The 13,504-nt window shown below is 41.4% G+C and overlaps 1 protein-coding gene across 3 annotated transcripts; it reads left to right on the top strand.

Annotated features, from left to right (window-relative positions):
* The first annotated feature begins 227 nt into the window (after nt 1-227).
* smtla (somatolactin alpha) lies at nt 228-12,550 on the top strand. 3 transcript variants are annotated; one of them, XM_046294002.1, is made up of 5 exons: nt 228-376; nt 925-1,115; nt 2,661-2,774; nt 10,391-10,570; nt 10,778-12,550. In XM_046294002.1, the coding sequence occupies exons 1-5, from the start codon at nt 361-363 to the stop codon at nt 10,934-10,936; spliced, it is 660 nt and encodes a 219-aa protein (XP_046149958.1). In that variant the 5' UTR covers nt 228-360; the 3' UTR covers nt 10,937-12,550. The 3 variants fall into 3 exon arrangements, with proteins under 3 accessions (XP_046149958.1, XP_046149955.1, XP_046149956.1); XM_046293999.1 differs by having other exon boundaries at nt 229-376; nt 10,736-12,550; XM_046294000.1 differs by having other exon boundaries at nt 302-376; nt 949-1,115; nt 10,736-12,550.
* Nucleotides 12,551-13,504: the final 954 nt, after the last annotated feature.

Here is a 13,504-nt window from a genome sequence, read left to right as displayed (position 1 = left end):
AATTATTTCCAGGTTTAGAGTTTTCAGACACCATCTCCTTTACCACAGTATATAGTACACAGTAAATTGATGTATTATGGTGTATCCTCAGGCATATGGGAGAATTTTGAAGGAATCTCTCAACAATGGTCAACAGTGAACAAATACACCAGGCAAAGTCTCTGAAACCTGTAAGGTCCTCTCCTATCTGAATACAATCCATAGTGATCAGAGTATGTTGGACGGGTAGGAACATATCCCCTTACCAAAAACCTACGTAAGAACCCTTCATCCTTTTGCCTCATTTATGGCCTGTTGAATCCATATAAAGGTCCCTGGTGCCGTAAAAGATGCTAGTAGGAAGACAACTGTCCTGACAGAATGAACATGATGCAAGGTACTTTATACACCCTTCAGAGAGAATGTGCGATATGATCAATAATTTTATCAGCAATTTAATCAAGTCAAATTTTATTTGTCACATACACATGGTTAGCAGATGTTAATGCGAGTGTAGCGAAATGCTTGTGCTTCTAGTTCCGACCGTGCAGTAATATAAAACAAAATACTGCATAGTTTCCTAGGAACGCAAAGAGAGGTGGCCATCTCTGTCGGCGCCGGAAGTACAATAAAATTACTAGAAAGATATTGTACGAAGCCTTTGCTATCTGTAGGTCTATTGTTGGTAGTGCAGTTAGAGAAAATAACTATAGACATTGCTGGCTAATTGTATAGCTATATTGGTTGTGGGTATTGCTCGTGTGTGTGTGTGTGTGTGTGTGTGTGTGTGTGTGTGTGTGTGTGTGTGTGTGTGTGTGTGTGTGTGTGTGTGTGTGTGTGTGTGTGTGTGTGTGTGTGTGTGTGTGTGTGTGTGTGTGTGTGTGTGTGTGTGTGTGTGTGTGTGTGTGTGTGTGTGTGTGTGTGTGTGTGTGTGTCTCTACTCAGTCATGCAGAGTGTTGTGTGGGCAGTGCTACTCTGGCCCTGTCTGGTGTCCTTGGGTGTCCCTCTGGAGTGTAAGGACGAGCAGGGCAGCATCATACTATGTGCCTCCATCTCCAAGGAGAAACTACTGGACCGGGTCATCCAACACGCCGAGCTCATCTACCGTGTCTCTGAGGAGTCCTGCACTCTGTTTGTGAGTACCACACTCCTACGTACTTCCGACATTTCCAACGTACCTCCTCTGAGAGTACCCACTGAAGAAATGTGGTCATTCATATCTGTGTGCAGCTGGAGAGCTTAGTGTTTCACAGTATACAATACCGTTCAAAAGTTTGGGGTCACTTAGAAATGTCAATGTTTTTGAAAGAAAATCCATATTTTTGTCTATTAAAATAACATCAAATTGATCAGAAATATAGTGTAGACATTGTTAATGTTGTAAATGACTATTGTAGCTGTAAACGGCTGATTTTTAAAGGAATATCTACAGTGGGGAGAACAAGTATTTGATACACTGCCAATTTTGCAGGTTTTCCTACTTACAAAGCATGTAGAGGTCTGTAATATTTATCATAGGTACACTTCAACTGTGAGAGATGAAATCTAAAACAAAAATCCAGAAAATCACATTGTATGATTTTTAAGTAATTTATTTGCATTTGAATTGCCAAGACACTGAAGATCTCATACAAGTTGCCTCTTCACTGTTGTCGTTGAGACTGGTGTTGAGACTGGTGTTTTGTGGGTACTATTTAATGAAGCTGCCAGTTGAGGACTTGTAAGGCATCTGTTTCTCAAACTAGAAACTCTAATGTGCTTGTCCTCTTGCTCAGTTGTGCACCGTGGCCTCCCACTCATTCTATTCTGGTTAGGGCCAGTTTGCGCTGTTTTGAGAAGGGAGTAGTACACAGCGTTGTACGAGATCTTCAGTGTCTTGGCAATTCAGCTTTGCTAACATAATTGCAAAGGGTTTTCTAATGATCAATTAGCCTTTTAAAATTATAAACATGAATTAGTTAACACAACGTGCCATTGGAACACAGGAGTGATGGTTGCTGATAATGATAATTGGCCTCTGTATGCCTATATACTAGATATTCCATAAAACATCAGCCGTTTCCAGCTACAATAGTCATTTACAACATTAACAATGTCGACACTGTATTTCTTATCAATTTGATGTTATTTTAATGTACAAAATGTGCTTTTCTTTCAAAAACAAGGACATTTCTAAGTGACCCCAAACTTTTGAATGGTAGTGTATGTGCCCTGTGTTTTGGGGAAGTCCTATGGAAATACTGCATAAACCCTACCAATCATTTTGCTATATGCTCCACCAATATAACCAGCACTTTATAGCTTCAAAGTAGTTTCCCAACTCTCCTCAGACAAATAATGATTTATGGAAGGTACAGAATCAAGACAATGCTGATAATGATATGCTGTGCTGTGCATTCATATTGTGGTTTTCAGTAGCAGGAAAGCCCATACGATTCCCTTCCATACGAGAGTACAGAACCAGCATCAGCTTTGAAATGAAAACATCATGTATCTTCTCATTATTGGAAAGACATTGCATGAGGCCAACAGATGAGAATATGTTGAAGAAGAAAACTCCAGCCGCTCTGCTTGTAGCTCAGTTGACAGACGGCTCGTCTCTATTGGCTGGGGTTAGCGGAGCATGAGTCTGTGTTTATCTTCCATGTTGTTCCATGTTCCCTGTCTGTTTGCTACATAGGAGGAGATGTTTGTCCCTTTCCCTATGCGCTCCCAGAGGAACCAGGCAGGATACACATGCGCCACCAAGGCCTTCCCCATCCCGGGCTCCAAAAGCGAAATCCAGCAGATCTCGGTAAGCAGATGGGAGCTGGACGCTCTACTGTTTTCTCTCTCTCGCTCTCACTTACTCTCTCTCTAGCTCTCTCTTTGTGTTTGTTTGGACTTTCGTCTTAATTTCTGCCAATTGAGATGTCTTCCTTCTATGATTGTGTGTATGATTGTGGAACTCCACACACACACACACACACACACACACACACACACACACACACACACACACACACACACACACACACACACACACACACACACACACACACACACACACACACACACACACACACACACATCTGCCTGTGTGTGTATCCCCAAATCACAAAACCGCATTGGTGGTGCATAGAAACAATGTGTCACTTTATAGTTATGGTCACTTAACGTATGAGTGAGTCTTCTGTCTCTGTAGTGCCATCTTCTGTGGTGTATTGTTTTGGCCGATTAAACATAAGTTAGGCCTAATTATTCATGAGAAGTCTTGAAAATGTCCCTTGCTACCAACATTATTATTATTATTATTTGTATTATTATTTTTGTATATATATATATATATATTTTTTTTTTTTACCTTTATTTTGACAGGGCAGTCATACTGAGACTAGGACCTCTTTTACACATGAGCCATGCTTAAATACATCAAACACATACAATATACAAAATTACAAAACATATTAAGAAAAACAGACACATTTATCAACATAGAGGTCTCCGATCATTACTCTCAACTCACCAAGGTGGACCAGAACATTTCATTTCAGAGGGCTCTGTAAGTAAGTCTAAATTGAATTAATGATGACAGACACATAAGACGTTTATGCAGGAGTGCTTTGTAGATGAACACAAGAAGATGCTGCTCTCTCCTTACATACAAAGTGGCCCAAGCCACTTTTTGAAACAAAACACAAAGGTGAGTTCTATAACCATCATCAGTAATCAACTTAAGGACACAATGGAAAACACCATCTAAGTGTAGATGCTGCTGCATTCATATACAGTAGATGATATCCCTTTGAACTTCTACTTTTTCAGCAGCTCAGTGACATGTTTTAAAATGACAGTGTGTCATAAAGCCAGATAACAAGATACATGTACAAAGGAAATTGCTCATATTGTGTACCGTTCAAACTGGTCATTACACATTCATGTAAATCTGAGTTATGGGACCTAGAAAAAAAGCATGCATTTTGTTGGTTGCATTTAGCACTAACTTTAGATTCAATAGTGACATCTGCAGTGCTTAAAAATCAGACTTCAAATGTGAAAAGACTTGGCCAACCGAAGGAGCACTGAAATACAACACTGTATCGTCTGCATACAAGTGAATACAGTGCATTAGGAAAGTAATCAGGCCCCATAATTTCTTCCACATTTTGTTACGTTTCAGCTTTATTCTAAAATGTATTAAGTAGTTTTGTCCCCCTCATCAATCTACACACAATAGCCCATAATGACAAAGCAAAAACACGTTTTTCGATTTTTTTGGGGGCGGGGGGGGGGTGTATGAAAATAAAATAAACTGAAATATTTCATTTATATAAGTATTCAGACCCTTTACTCAGTACTTTGTTGAAGCACCTTCGGCAGTGATTACAGCCTCAAGTCTTCTTCGGTATGACGCTACAAGCTTGGCACACCTGTACTTGGGGAGTTTCTTCCATTCCTCTCTGCCGATCCTCTCAAGATCTGTCAGGTTGGATGGGGAGAGTTGCTGCACAGCTATTTTCAGGTCTCTCCAGAGATATTTGATCGGGATCAAGTCCAGGCTCTGGCTGGGCCACTCAAGGACATTACAAGTTGTCCCAAAGCCACTTCTGCGTTGTCTTGGCCGTATGATTAGGGATGTTGTCCTGTTGGAAGGTGAACCTTCGCACCAGTCTCTGGAGCAGGTTTCATCAAGTATCACTCTGTATTTTGCTTCGCTCATCTTTCCCTCGATCCTGACTAGTCTCCCAGTCTCTGCCGCTGAAAAATCCCCACAGCATGATGCTGCCACCACCATGTTTCACTGCAGGGATTGTATTGGCCAGGTGATGAGCGGTCCCAGGTTTCCTCTAAACGTGACACTTGGCATTCAGGCAAAAGAGATCAATCTGGGTGTCATCAGACCAGAGAATCTTGTTTTTCATGGTCTGAGACTCTTTTAGGTGCCTTTTGGCATACTCCAAGTGGGCTGTCATGTGTCTTTTACTGAGAAGTGGCTTCTGTCTGGCTACTCTACCATAAAGGCCTGATTGGTGGAGTGCTGCAGAGATGGTTGTTGTCCTGGAAGGTTCTCCCATCTCCGCAGAGGGACTCTGGAACTTGGTCAGACAGACCATCGGGTTGTTGGTCACCTCCCTGACCAAGGTCCTTCTCCCCTGATTGCTCAGTTTGGCCGGGGAGCCAGCTCTAGGAAGAGTCTTGGTGGTTCTAATCATCTTCCATTTAAGAATGATGGAGGCCACTGTGTTCTTGGGGACCTTCAATGCTGCAGACATTTTTTGGTACCCTTCTCCAGATCTGTGCCTTAACACAATCCTGTCTCTGAGCTTTACGGACAATTCCTTTTACCTTAAGGCTTGGTTTTTGCTCTGACATGCACTGTCAACTGTGGGACATTATATAAACAGGTGTGTATCTTTCCAAATCATGTCCAATCAATTGAATTTACCAAAGGTGGACTCCAATCAAGTTGTAGGGTGATCAGTGGAATCAAGATGCACCTGAGCTAAATTTCAAGTCTCATTGCAAAGGGTCTGAATACCTTCTTTTTTTAATACATTTGCAATGGAATGATGTAGTAACCAAAAAAGTGTTAAACAAATCACAATATATTTGTATTATTTGAGGTTCTTCAAAGTAGCCACCCTTTGCCTTGATGACAGCTTTGCACACTCTTGGCATTCTCTCAACCAGCTTCACGTGGAATGCTGTTTAAACGGTCTTGAAAGATTTCCCACATATGCTGAGCGCTTGTTGGCTGCTTTTCCTTCACTCTACAGTCCAACTCACCCCAAACCGTCTCATTTGGCTTGAGGTCGGGTGATTGTGGAGGCCAGGTCATCTGATGCTATAACGACACAGGACGAGACCCAGATGCAAACACAGGAGGCAGATGGTTAGAGTCTCTGATATTTATTCAAATATAAGGGGCAGGTAATGGGCAGATTAAGGAAAGGCATTTGTTAATTAACCAGGTCAGAGTCCGAAAGTTACAGGGCAGCAGGCAGGCTCGAGGTCAGGGCAGGCTGAATGGTCAGGCAGGCAAGCTCAGTGTCAGGGCAGGCAGAAAAGGTCGGAACTGAGAGTGCTTAGAAACAGAGACTAGGAAAAACAGGAGCATGGAAAAAACACGCTGGTAGACTTGACGAGACAAGACGAACTGGCAACATACAAACAGAGAACACAGGTATAAATGCACTGGGATAATGGGGAAGATCAGGGTGTGACAGATGCAGCACTCCATCACTCTCCTTCTTGGTCAAATAGCCCTTACATGCAGAGATCATACGTTCACAAAGACACAGAGGTTGGAAGATAAATCACAAATTTTGACTCATCAGACACACGGACAGATTTCCAAATCAAATCAAATTTGAATTCAAATCCAATTTTATTTGTCACATACACATGGTTAGCAGATGTTAATGCAAGTGTAGCAAAATGCTTGTGCTTCTAGTTCCGACAATGTCGTAAATAACAAACGAGTAATCTAACCTAACAATTTCACAATAACTACCTTATACACACAAGTGTAAAGGGATGAATAATATGTACATAAAGATATATGAATGAGTGATGGTACAGAACGGCATAGGCAAGTAGTAGATGGTATCGAGTACAGTATATACATATCAGATGAGTAATGTAGGGTATGTAAACATATAAAAGTGGCATTGTTTGCAGTGGATAGTGATACATGTATTACATAAAGATGGCAACATACAGTAGATGGTATGAGAACAGTATATACATATCAGATGAGTAATGTAGGGTATATAAACATTATATTAAGTGGCATTGTTTAAAGTGGCTAGTGATACATTTTTTACGTCAATTTTTCCATTATTAAAGTGGCCGGAGTTGTGTCAGTGTGTTGGCAGCAGCCACACAACGTTAGTGGTGGCTGTTTAACAATCTGATGGCCTTGAGATCGAAGCTGTTTTTCAGTCTCTCAGTCCCTGCTTTGATGCACCTGTACTGACCTCGCCTTCTGGATGATAGCGGGGTGAACAGGCAGTGGCTCGAGTCGTTGTTGTCCTTGATGATCTTTATGGCCTTCCTGTGACATCGGGTGGTGTAATGTCCATTGCTCATGTTTCTTGGCCCAAACAAGTCTCTTCTTATTATTGGTGTCCTTTTGTAGTGGTTTCTTTGCAGCAATTCGACCATGAATGCCTGATTCATACAGTCTCCTCTGAACAGTTGATGTTGAGATGTATTCTCTTACTTGAACTACGTGGTCCTTCTGTAGCTCAGTTGGTAGAGCATGGCGCTTGTAACGCCAGGGTAGTGGGTTCGATCCCCTGGACCACCCATACGTAGAATGTATGCACACATGACTGTAAGTCGCTTTGGATAAAAGCGTCTGCTAAATGGCATATATTATGTGAAGCACTTATTTGGGCTGTTAACGCTAATGAACTTATCCTCTGCAGCAGAGGTAACGCTGGTTCTTCCTTTCCTGTGGCAGTTCTCATGAGGGCCAGTTTCATCATAGCGCTTGATAGTTCTTGAAATTTTCCAGATCCAGGTTGACCATAACATAAAGTCAAATATTTTTGCAAGTCAAGGGAGCCTGGAAATGTGTCAATAATTGTCGAGATCACTACTATCCCCACCCTTATGGAGTGGTAGCACAGAAGCTGCTTTCAACACTTTTGGATTATTTCCTAACACCTAAGTTAAATGAAACATGTTACTAAGCCTGAAATGACAAGTGCTGCATATTTAATAGGCCCCTAATGACCTATTGGTGTCAATGGATAATAAGGCAGCAAGAACTTCTGTTTCTGAGTTGCCAAACAGAAAATCCCTGACTACCATTCCCCATGTCACCTGAGGTTGACTGATTGTTCATCGAGGCAACTGGATGCTGTATGTGGGAAGAACAGTCAACTGACTGGCAAAGTCCCGTGTGACCTCCATTTCTTTCAAATAGGAAACCAGCTAGAAATCGTCAAAAATCACATTAAACTACTTGCTTAGTCAGGGAAGCAGAGGAATTACAGTGAATTAACAATTTTGCAGAATTTAGAGGGATGAATACCAGAGTGTGCCACAGCGCTAAGGAAGAATTTTGATTTGGCCTGTTTATCCCGAGGCAGTGCACCTATTTCTCAATTGCCTAAATAGCTGCCAATCAGCTAACGAGACATTTTGATTAGCCTTGGCCCAGGCTTGATTTCTTATCAAGAGGAGGTCTGAGAGTACAGGGGAGTTCCATGGATTCGTTTGGTTTGCTTGAAAGGGCCATGTTTATCAGCCAGAGAGGTAAAAATGGAAGTGTCAATACAGGGTCTGGTATGCAGCTAAGTAGAAAAAAAGCTTGCAATTGGGTGCGATTTAAAAAAATCATCTTCACAATTATTAGAGGGTCAGAAGTTTTCAATTTGGTTACTCTAATGCAAGCCTAGGGCAAATACTTATGGGGACGGTTAGTCAGGATAAGCTCAATCAATGAGGAGTTGGAAAGGTTCTTTTTACTTTAGTCCAAGTGGGTTTTGTTATCAGCCAAGTCAAGTTGAACTCAAGACAGATATCCTTAAACTGATCTGAGGCACGCGTAAGCCAATGAAGATGTATATGTCCTAATACAACCAGTTCAGATACCAGAAAGGGTTTTAAATTATCAGAAGAAATATCAAGAGCCTCTGCTGAAGTGACTGGGAGGCGGTAAAATGCAGCAATAAATATACCGAACAAAAATTTGAACTCCTTATGTAAAGTGTTGGTCCCATGTTTCATGAGTTAAAATAAATGATCCCAGAAATGTGCCATTTGCACAAAAAGCTTATTTAACTCAAATATTCTGCACAAATTTGTTTACATCCCTGTTAGTGAGCATTTCTCCTTTGCCAAGATAATCCATCCAGCTGAAAAGTGTGGCATATCAAGAAGCTGTATAAACAGTGTGATCATTACACAGGTGAGCCTTGGGCTGGGGACAATCAAAGGCCACTTAAAAATAAAATCACACAGCACAATGCCAAAAATGTCTTAAGTTTCAAGGCAGTGTGCAATTGGCATGCTGACTGCAGAAATGTCCACCAGAGTTGTTGCAAGATAATTTAACTTTAATTTCTCTACCATAAGCCGCCTCCAATGTAATTTTTTTGAGAATTTGGCAGAAATTCCAACTGACCTCACAACTGCATGTATGGTGTCGTGTGGGCGAGCGGTTTGCTGATGTCAACATTGTTAACAGAGTGCCCCAGGGTGGCGGTGGGGTTTGGGTGTGGACAGGCATAAGCTACGGATAACGAACACAATTGAATTTTATCAATGGCAATTTCAATGCACAGGGATACTGTGACTAGATCCTGAGATGACACGGCGGCGACACTTCCATCAGGTCAGAGTGGCATCCAGCTACTTGAGTAGAAGAGAAAGAGAAAGTAGGTGGATGTGGATTCCCCAGTAGCTTGTGTAAGTGTGCTTCTTGTTTGCTAAGAGTAGCCACTTTGCCTCTGTGGTCCTCTGTGAGCAAACAGTTGCTACATTGAAAGTCTGGATGGTCCATATTGCTCCGGAATAAAGCTCCTTCAGCGTTGAAACCATTCGTTAGCCACCTGTTTTAGAAATTACAGGCTAGCTAGGCTTCCGTGTCTCTCTTCTTGACAAAAATGTACTAAAAGTTTTGTTTAAGTTACTAGCTTGCACACCGCCTCCCGAAACAAGCACAGCCTGTGAAATGGTAAATACACAAGCAACACACAGCTGAGTCACACACCAGAGAGAAAATGGAGGACTTGCTCACTGTATGGATTCTGCCTGCACATACACTATACAAGCAGGAGATGATTAACACAAGTTGGTGCTGTAGAAAGAAACAAGCAGTAAATTGAGGGCCAGTGAGCCAAAACACTGTTCAACAAGTTAAGGAGAGACAGATAGAAGGAGCGTTCGCTTACCAACAAGCAGCGTAACGTGACAAGAGAGCAGCATTAGGACATTTAAAAGTTTCAGGATGGGACATTTTTCAAACTCTTTAGCTTTAAGGTCAGCTAAGGCTGTGAGTTGGAAACTATGCAGCAGCACATATATAAAGGTCCAGGTGGGAAGATTTGGCTTGCTCAAACATGCATCTCTATGATTATTCCTCTACAACATACAAGTGACAAGTGCAACGCTGTTAGTTTGGAGTAGGGGGATGATAATTGAGTACAAAAAAACCCTTTCCTTGTACTTTTAACACTGTAAAGTTTATTTCAGATATATCGGTGACTTTACTGTTGAAGCTATTCCCTCTGTGATTTTAGGGTCATTATTTTTAGCTTAATATGTAATTGCTTTAGCTGAATCCAGTTACATGACTGTACTAAAACTGCACAATAGCAACAATTCAAATCAATCCTTTCAAATATACGGTACTGTTCAGTACACAATAGTCACAATACTCAAACTGTGCTCCTTAACATAAACTGTGTTGTGCAGGACAAGTGGCTCCTCCACTCTGTCCTAATTCTGGTCCAGTCCTGGATTGAGCCATTGGTGTACCTGCAAACCACCTTGGACCGCTATGATGACGCCCCCGACACTCTACTCAAAAAGACCAAATGGGTGTCAGAAAAACTCCTTAGTTTGGAGCAAGGAGTGGTGGTCCTCATCAGGAAGGTACTTCAGCAGTTACTCTGATACTTGTAGCTTTTAGGCATTTTCTCCTTTAGCCCAATGCATTTTCACACATCTCTTCTATCTATGCCTCATTTCCTAGACTTCACCTCTCTCTCTCTCCCCATCCCCCTGTCTACTCTGTTTTGTCCTTGCTGTGTACTATAGATGCTGGACGATGACATACTGACCACCTCCTACTATGAGCAGGGTGTGGCTCCGTACGCCCTGCAGCCTGAGGTGCTGGAGTCAGTTCTGAGGGACTACACTCTGCTCAGCTGCTTCAAGAAGGACGCCCACAAGATGGAGACCTTCCTCAAGCTCCTCAAGTGTCGCCAGACTGACAAATACAGCTGTTTCCTTCATTAGAAAACAACTATTCCCACCCCATTCAAACCCTACTATTATATGGAATAAAAAAGACACTACCCCTCAACATGAGACTAGCTTAAAGAAAATCCTCCCTGCTTCTGGTGCCCACTTATTTGCCTTAAACACATAGTGAGGTCGACTGATATGACCACTGCCTTAGGGTGTCTTACCTCGTGCCTAGTTCAATACAGTATGTCAGCAACTGACTGTTTCCCCAAAATTTCGTAAGTGTAATTGTTTGCCATTTTTTTTTAGAAAAGCTGCATTTTATATTTTCCTCTATATTTGTTGTACTTGGCTAGGCGTTGCAGGGCGATCCCAAAGGATGATTTGCATCTTGCTATGTAAAAAAAGAGAAAGAAAATTGCATATTTTCCCATTGATTTCAATTTTCTTTGTTCTCAACTGGAGTTTGTATTCCTCCCTGGTTCTACATTGTTTTTATTATTTCTGTTGCCCCTTGTGTATTCGGAGAGATTCTGTTCTTCTAGTTGAGCTGGCTTCACCTCTGCATTAGTCAAATGAAACACACTCGGTAGGAGACGGGAGTCAAAGGAAGAGCAGACACTGCAGACAAAGAGAAGGTCTAGAGATATTCTGACAGGTAGAGAAGATATTTTTTTTTAAATAGTATTGAAAGAGGAATTGGACAGGAGAGTAAACAAATACAAATGGTTTGTTGGACAGGATATGGAGTAGCATTATTTTTAATTATGCCCATACCAGATAGTGTTTATCTCAAATTTACAGAGGTCAGAATGAGGTGTTAAGTAAGGACTATTTTTAGATTGCAAAATACCTTGATGATGCTTGTAACTGGCAAAACCAAAATAGGAACATGGACAATCAATGTGTCTTTGTTCATTTAAATGGAACATTGCTGGAGGGTTAGCATGAAACTGTTCCACTGGTCCTATAGCAATGCTCAGCAAAGAGTAGAGGTATCCATGTACCATAAACAAAATAAAAGACATAACCATCAGTAACTGAAGAGCTGAAAGAAGGGAATTTTCTCTGACCTGAAATATTGGCTTTGTGAGAATGCATTTGGTCAAAAATATGGTTCAATTAACCTTCTTAGCTATGACAGAGAAGTTAAAGCAAGTATCTTGGGAAGGATGATGAAATGGAAGAAAGAAAAAAAACAGCCTGACAGACAGGACAGACTAATTACAAACTTGGACTAAAAGCTCCTGTATGCAACCCCAAGGCACCATTTTAAACACATCTTCTAGAGTTTTTGTATCCCTATGGCAACACTGATGGTCTATTATTAAGGGAAACATTGCAAGGATGGAAAGGGGTACACTGCCCAACCCGACTGCGTTATAACCCATCATTGCTCCTCCTAATACTAAAGTATATCTGGTTTCAGGGAAATTACTCACCTTTTCTGCTGTAAGAGCTCAAAGCTTCCCCTACAGTAACTAGGCAATACGTCAACATGTTTCCTTTTCTAATGAAAAACATGTTCCTTGGATATGTCTCAGTTGTAAAATGATCTGTAGATAATAATTATGTGTATTTCATGCCATGTTACCAAAATACGGCTTTAGTAGAAAAGGCACAGTACGTTTGTGATAATCAATAAAGACAATAGTTTATGTTGCACATTTGAAATTGATATTGATATGACTCTTTTGGACGACATCAGTGGTTCCCAAACTGAGGGGTTGGCAGGGGGAGCCTGACTGTTCCCTTTTCCCCTTTTTTTGTTCTTGATTTTGTTGTGATGTTTGAGTCAATCACATATCACATGAACACACGTAAGACATGGCAAAATGTGTAGAATTGCGGGAAATGAGCTTTAAAACTGGGGAGGAGGGGCATGTTCCCCAATGATGGACTGGTGGATCCGAGTGAAAACGTTTGGGAACCGCTGGACTTCATGATTTCCCTCTTCTTCCCACCCCATTGCACCAGGTGGCAGCAGTACTCTGTCTTCAAGACCTTTTCATCTGAGAAGATTGCAGTTTTCTCTGTCCACTAAAATATAGGGAATGTGTATGAAGATGCCTCCTATTGAGAGCGAAATGTAAATGTAGCAGTGGAATGCTGATGTGTTATAGAGCTGGACACGTGCTTTTGAACATTTGACACACATTTGACACACATTTGACGCAGACATAATTTAGCCTACTGTTTCAGGGAGGAAAGAAAGTAAGATACATTGCAACATGAAATCATATTCATGGGACCTAGTATGGCCCCTCTCTCTGCATATACATTAAAATATACAGTATATATATTGTGAGTCTTGGAATTTGTCAAACAGCTTCAAGTTCTCAGAGAGGCTCATGTAGAGGAGACTTGACCAGGGTTTGAGCAAGCTTATGAGGAAATAACTTTATCCCTCAAAGGAAAACTCCGGACTGCAGCAGTGGCTCTGGTTGTGAGTGATGGATTGCCAAAATAAAGAAGCAGAAGTTCTATTAGTCCTGCTCTCTGGAGAATGCGCCTAAAATTTCTGGTCCATATTTTTTATTCCTGTTTACACCAATTTCACACTAGCAAGGTGAACACAATAAAGGAAGTGGCTAACAAAGACAGTTGTTCCTTGTCTGG

The sequence above is a fragment of the Oncorhynchus gorbuscha genome, linkage group LG13, assembly GCF_021184085.1.
Source record: "Oncorhynchus gorbuscha isolate QuinsamMale2020 ecotype Even-year linkage group LG13, OgorEven_v1.0, whole genome shotgun sequence".
In the NCBI taxonomy this organism is placed as follows: domain Eukaryota; kingdom Metazoa; phylum Chordata; class Actinopteri; order Salmoniformes; family Salmonidae; genus Oncorhynchus; species Oncorhynchus gorbuscha.
This window is presented reverse-complemented; position numbering and strand designations above follow the sequence as displayed.